This window comes from Orcinus orca, chromosome 1 (assembly GCF_937001465.1).
Source record: "Orcinus orca chromosome 1, mOrcOrc1.1, whole genome shotgun sequence".
Classification (NCBI taxonomy): domain Eukaryota; kingdom Metazoa; phylum Chordata; class Mammalia; order Artiodactyla; family Delphinidae; genus Orcinus; species Orcinus orca.
In genome coordinates, this window is record NC_064559.1 from 101,171,535 (window position 1) to 101,178,320 (window position 6,786).

General features: G+C 53.0%; 1 protein-coding gene across 3 annotated transcripts; it reads left to right on the forward strand.

Annotated features, from left to right (window-relative positions):
- The first annotated feature begins 1,833 nt into the window (after nt 1-1,833).
- On the forward strand, nt 1,834-6,685 carry SLC39A1 (solute carrier family 39 member 1). Of its 3 annotated transcripts, none has more exons than XM_033414462.2 (4): nt 1,834-1,855; nt 3,390-3,608; nt 3,768-3,898; nt 5,036-6,685. In XM_033414462.2, exons 2-4 carry the CDS (start codon nt 3,422-3,424, stop codon nt 5,690-5,692), a joined length of 975 nt encoding a protein of 324 aa, XP_033270353.1. In that variant the 5' UTR covers nt 1,834-1,855; nt 3,390-3,421; the 3' UTR covers nt 5,693-6,685. The 3 variants fall into 3 exon arrangements, with proteins under 3 accessions (XP_033270353.1, XP_004284743.1, XP_033270352.1); XM_004284695.4 differs by lacking the exon at nt 1,834-1,855 and adding an exon at nt 2,559-2,663; XM_033414461.2 differs by lacking the exon at nt 1,834-1,855 and adding an exon at nt 2,717-3,124.
- The last annotated feature ends 101 nt before the right edge of the window (nt 6,686-6,786 follow it).

Consider the following 6,786-nt stretch of genomic DNA (forward strand, 5'->3'; position numbering starts at 1 on the left):
TACCTTGCTGGGGCTTTCTCAAATTTTCCCACTCTGGCTTTCCTGCTCATCTCCCCGCATCTTGCTCAAGTAGTGAGGAGACAAAGCAGGCTTCCTAGATTCATGCAGAGCTCTAAGGAAAGCGGAGCTGTCCTTGCTGAGATCTTTCCTAGAGGAAGAAAGTTTTCAAAGGGCTTCCTGCAGGCTGCATGTGTAGAGATGATTAAGTGGAAGATATACAGTCATCCCTGCTTATCTGTGGGGGATAGGTTCCAAGATCCCCCTCGGACACCAAAGTCCTCAAATGTTCAAGTCCCTTAAGTAAAATGATGTAGTACAGGCAGCCCTCTGTATTCGTGGTAGCAGTTCCGCATCTGTGAATAGGGAGGGCTGACTGCTCTCAGCCTCTGTTAGAACTGGATGGAAACTCTGGCATCATCTGCTAGTCTAACTTCCCTCTTCCACCTGATTTATCAAGCTCCTGAGAGGGAAAATGACTTGCCTAAGATCACACATCAATTAAGGTAGAGCTGGGACTAGAACCCAAGTGTCCTGACTCCCAGTCCATGATTCCTTGTTAATTTACTAATTAACAGTAATCTTGAAAGCATAATTTGTGACAGACAAACCAGTGCATGCATATTATTCCCTTGAATAATCTGGAGTTTTCCCTAATAGTAATTTTTATCTTTTTTATTTTAAAATATTTATTTATTTTGGCTGAGCTGGGTCATAGTTGCGGCACATGGGATCTTTGCTGGGTCATGTGGGCTTATAGTTGTGGCATGTGGGCTTCTTAGTTGCGATATACGGACTTTTCTTTAATATTTATTTATTTATTTATTTTTGGCTGTGTTGGGTCTTCGTTTCTGTGCGAGGGCTTTCTCTAGTTGCAGTGAGCGGGGGCCACTCTTCATCACGGTGTGCGGGCCTCTCACTGTCGCGGCCTCTCTTGTTGCGGAGTACAAGCTCCAGATGCACAGGCTCGGTAGTTGTGGCTCACAGGCCTAGTTGCTCCGCGGCATGTGGGATCTTCCCAGACCAGGGCTCGAACCCATGTCCCCTGCATTGGCAGGCAGATTCTCAACCACTGCACCACCAGGGAAGCCCCGGACTTTTTTTTTTTTTTTTTTTTTTTAATTTGGCTGTGTCGGGTCTTAGTTGTGGCAGGCGGGATCTTTTGTTGTGGCACATGGGCTTCTCTAGTTGCAGCGTGTGGGCTCCAGAGCGTGTGGGCTCAGTAGTTGTGGCACGTGGGCTTAGTTGCCCCGCAGCATGTGGGATCTTAGTTCCCCGACCAGGGATCGAACCTGGGCCCCCTGTATTGGGAATGTGCAGTCTTACCCACTGGACCACCAGGGAAGTCCCAGTAATTTTTATCTTTTAATGAAGAGCTTGGAACAGCAACGATACTTTCATTAAGTGACAGGACACCAATACCACATTTCACTTACATCCTGATCTTAGAATCCTGTATGATTCTTTTCTCCTAGACCCCCTCCACCAAGAAGTCCTGATATTCCCTTTTCTTAAGGAAGTTGCTGGCCTGCATTTCCAGAGCCTTCTCAGAGGCATCACCATGTCCCTTCTTTAGGTGAGGCCTTTTCACATTTGCAAAAAAAAATAGACTGACCCCCCCCTTCATTTTCCTCCTTTGCACCCTACCCTCCCATGAAACTAGAAGAGGATTCGGATAGCACAGTGATGTGGGCCAAGAGTATCCAGGCTAAGGAAGCAGTGAAGGTCCAGAGTCGAAAATACCCTGGTTCATTCAAAGAACAGAAAACAGAAAGGAGGCCCACAGGGCTGGAGGGAGAGAAGTTGGAGAGTTCCAGATGAGACTGGAGAGAACCCTGGCCAGATGCCTCGAGGCACGGTAAGGGTGATAAGCTGGAGTGTGCCGAGAGAAGCTCCTCACTGAGTGGGGTTTCAGCAACCTCTGAGAAGGGTCCCGCCACTTTTTTACCCACTTGCAGGCAGAAGGTGCAGAGAAGTCAGCTCCGGCCATTGGTAGTTCAAGAAGGGTTGCTTTTCAAGAAATACTCTCACTTTGCTATTCCCCTTTTCCAATTCTTCCTTGTCCTTTTTCTTCCTTGTGGGTGCTGGCGAGGGAGTCAAGCAAGAAAGTCAGTCCTAAGAAGGGAATGCTTTCCCTTTGGTGCCCAGGTGCCCAGAAGGGGATCTTAGAATCTTCTAAGAGAGATAGGAAGACTTCGGCCCAAGACCAGGCAGATATCCTCAGAGATGTGGGAGGCGGAAGACTTGGGAATGCGGGGGTTGCGTATGGCGCACCAGCCTTGACCGCGGGGTTTCTAGCTTCCTCTTTTAGAATCTTCAAAGGATCGGAAGCCTTCGTTGACCGGCCACGTTCGCTGGTCAGACCTCCACCACAGCGTCCCAGGCCCTCAGCCCCTCAACCCCTCAGCCCCTAGGTGCTCTCCGAATTCCTTTCCCTTGCCCCGCCCCGGTTGTCTTCGGCTCAGCCGGGCTCTGGCTGCTGGTCTCTGATTGCTCCTAGCTCACGTCACTCCCAGTATGGCCCCGCCCTCTGGGCGCTGTTATTGGCTACTGGGGGGGTCGGTACGCCGCGGCTGCGGGGGGAGGGGTAAACGATGGGGAGGGGGCGGGAATTCCCGACTGGAGGCCGGAACAGAGCGGGTGCCTTGTAGTGAGACCCTCGAGAGGTGAGTGCGGGATCCCAGAGAGCGGGATCTGGGTCGGCCGCCCAGGCTTCTCGGGGCCTACGAGCTGGAGTCCGGGCTCTCACGTTCTTCTTCAGCTTCCCGGCACGCTGGCGGCCTCAAACCCCGCCTCCCGGAGCCCGGACTTCCAGACACCGCCCTCAGTTGTTGGGTCAGCCCGTCCCGGGACCCCAGACGCCTAGGGCCCCTCTTTGGTCATTTGCCCCGACATCCCAGCCTGTGGCCTGAAACGGTCGCTCTCTGCTCTCGGGGGGATGGCGCTGGGGAAATGGGAGCGGGAGAGCACCCCAGCTCTCCCTGTTCAGGTGGTCCACGAAGCTACCCATGACATCTCTTCCTGAACCCTCTTCGCTTCATCCATTCCTTCCTGGAAAGGAGGCTTGACTTCTCCTTTGCTTAGAGGACCCCAGCTCTCTAGTTTTCTGGGAGCTCCGCGTGAAAGGGTAATGAGATATCCACACAGTCCTCATGCCTCAGTTTCCCCCTTGCTAGGTCCCTGAATGAGTCACTTGAAAAAGTCACTTGAAAGGGATAAAGTCTGAGGGGAAAGAGTGATATTCCCAGTACAGGAGTGGATGAGTCACACTGGGATAGGGAAGGTCACAGAGTGGCTGGGGTGAGGGAGCTGCGTTCTGCTTACCAGCCTTCCCCTTTCCTTGGCCCCATATTTCCCTTGTGACCACTCCCCCACTCACCCTGTCTTCCTAGGTCTGAGAGTCATTGGAGCTACCACAGCCGCCATGGGGCCCTGGGGAGAGCCAGAGCTCCTGGTGTGGCGCCCCGAGGCAGCAGCCTCGGAGCCCCCAGTGCCCATGGGACTGGAGGTGAAGTTGGGGGCCCTGGTGTTGTTGCTGGTACTCACTCTCATCTGCAGTCTGGTGCCCATCTGTGTGCTGCGCCGGCCCGGCGCTAACCCTGAAGCCTCAGGTAAGCCTCTCCTTTTCCCTGCTGCCATGGACGCTTGGAGGAGGGAAGGCTCTGGGGCTAAGGAAGGTGACCTAAGAGGGGACGGCAAGAGTGACTATTGCTTAGGTTGGGTAGTGGGGCTCATTTGCTCATTCCCTTCTGTGCTCCACTCCTGCCCAGCCTCCCGCCAAAAAGCCCTGAGTCTGGTAAGCTGCTTTGCGGGTGGTGTCTTTCTGGCCACATGTCTCCTGGACCTGCTGCCTGACTACCTGGCTGCCATAGATGAGGCCCTGGCAGCCCTTCATGTGACGGTGAGCCCCGGTCATCTGCATGTGACCCTTTGTATGTGGTGTTCAATCACATACCTCTGGGAGCGGTGGTTTGTATGGATCTGTCCATGTGTCACTCCACAACTGTATGGAAGGCTCTTGGCTTGTGACCCCATGAGCTGTGATTTTTAGTCATAGAGCATAACTCTTTCTATAGGTTCTCACCCTCTCAGTCCCTATGTGACCCCTATGTGCCCTTTGTGACAGTGTGAGGAACCCTATTACCAGGTGTGTGACCTATCTGTAAGGTTTCTCTAGTTTCAGCCTCCAGGAAGTTAATAGCCCTCCAAGAATCATCTTCACCCTTCACCCTTTCCTGAAGGGCTGGAGATAGAGGTCCCTACAGGCCTGGGACAGGTAGGAGGCAATTTCCAGGGACCCGGTGTTGCTGACCAAAAGGCTACATAACTCAAAGAAGTAGGATGTGGGGAAGATTAAGTCCAAGGCATAGGACAGTCTTATTGGAAAAACTGAGACAGTTGGAGGAAGTGAAGAAGTAACACTGAATGTAACTGTTCGTCTGTGACTGAGTGACTTGTGTCTCTGTGTGACTGTGTGTAAGCCTGATTGTCCCCATGACAGTATGTGGCTCTGTGTGTGAGCATTTGGGAAAGTGGGCCAATGTGTGGCCTACATGTGACACTTTGTGTCCATCTACCTCAGTGACTTTCAGCTGGGGGTGGTTTTGCCCACCCCTGTCATCCTCCCACCCTCACCCCCACCTCCCCAGAAAACATTCGATAATGTCTGGAGACTTTTTGGTTGTCCCAACTCAGGGAAGGAGGGCTTGCTAACTGGCATCTAATGGGTATAGGCTAGGGATGCTGCTAAACATCCTACAGTGCACAGGACAGCCCTCTACATCAAAGAATTATCCAATCCGAAATGTTAATAGTACTAAAGTTGAGAAACCATGATCTACATGTAACACTGGGAGTGACACCATAATCTGTATGGTATCTATGGCACCAAGTGACTATATTTTTGTGTAACTGAGAGTGGCTCTGTGTGTGGGAACTCAGGTCTGTGTAACTGGGACTCCACTAAACTCTGCATCTGACTCTTCCTCCCCATTCTTGGCCTGTCTCCTGAAGTCCACGCTGTCCCCTTTGCCCACAGCTCCAGTTCCCCCTACAAGAGTTCATCCTGGCCATGGGCTTCTTCCTGGTCCTGGTGATGGAGCAGATCACGATGGCTTACAAGGAACAGTCGGGGCCACCGCCTCGAGAGGACATGAGGGCTTTGCTGGGAACAGCGAATGGTGGGCTGCAGCACTGGAATGACAGACCAGAGGTCCCACAGGCAGGTGGAGCCCCGGCAGCCCCCTCAGCCCTACGTGCCTGTGTACTGGTCTTCTCCCTGGCCCTGCATTCAGTGTTTGAGGGACTGGCAGTGGGGCTGCAGCGAGACCGGGCTCGGGCCATGGAGTTGTGCCTGGCTTTGCTGCTCCACAAGGGTATCCTGGCAGTCAGCTTATCCCTGCGGCTGCTGCAGAGCCACCTGCGAGCACAGGTTGTGGCTGGCTGTGGGATCCTCTTCTCATGCATGACACCCCTGGGCATTGGACTGGGTGCAGCTCTGGCAGAGTCAGCAGGGCCACTGCACCAGCTGGCTCAGTCTGTGCTGGAGGGCATGGCGGCTGGCACCTTTCTCTATATCACCTTCCTGGAAATCCTGCCCCAGGAGCTGGCCACTTCTGAGCAGAGAATCCTCAAGGTCATTCTGCTCCTAGGAGGCTTTGCCCTGCTCACTGGCCTGCTCTTTATCCAAGTCTAGGGGGCTCCAAGATACGCACGGGAGGTTGGGTATCACGTGCCCTTGACCTTCCTCCCCCTCTCCCAGTGTGTGGGGAATAGGAAGGAGTGGGGAAGGGAGGTACTGAGGACCAAAGAGTTCTCTGGGAGGTAAGGATGGAGCCTTTGGCACTATTTGGCCAATGAGAGGGAAGTGGGCAGACAAGAGCCTGGCCCCCAGGCCCAAGGGACAAAAGATGGTCAAGTCACTAGAGACATGATCAAGGGACATTAGTATTGGGGAAGACACTGAGTGCTGGTATCAGGGATCAGGCACTACACATAGGGACAAGCTGGTAGTTGGGAGGCCAGAGGTGGGTACCCAGCTGCTGTGGGATAGAGGTATAGAGAGGGCATAGGCCCAGAGTCAGCAGTCCTGTTGGTTCTAGCCCATTTCAGCCCTCTGTCACTTGGAGTGGACCCCTCCAACTTTTCTTAGCTCCTACTTTCATATCTATCTTCCTCTTCCCTTCTCCCAGGGGACTATTGCCAAATGGCATCTTCCTGCCAGTTTTGGTACCTTCTCTGGCTTCTCCAGCCCTGGTCACTCCTGTATTTTTAAAGTGCCAAATAAATCCCCTCCCACTTTCTCAAAGCACAAGTGATGGCACTGAGCCCTGCCCAGCACCTCAGTGGAAGGGGTCTGCTTGCTCTTTGTTTTGGTCCCAGATTGTGGGGTGGGACAGAAATGTTTGCTGAGGTGGGGTGGGGGGCAGGTTGGCAGAGCTACCGTCCCCCACTACTGCTGTACCCTAGGAATACTGAAAATGGACATGGTGCCCCGTGCCTAGATGATAAACACTGAGATGCCAAAACTTTTTTATACCAGAGGATCCCAAGGGGGAAGGGGAAGGCTCGCCCCCAGGGTTATTTTTTGGGGCGGGAGGGCTGTGCATAGGGCCATATATTCTAGAATCTATTTTACTAACTGACCTGTTTTGGGACATGTTACCCAAATAAAACAAGTTTCTACACATCTGTACGGTATCTGATTCATTTGTCTTGGGAAAGGGGTGGGCACATGGCAAGTCTGAGAGGGCCTGACTCCCAGATGTTTAGGGCTGTTTGAATATCCCT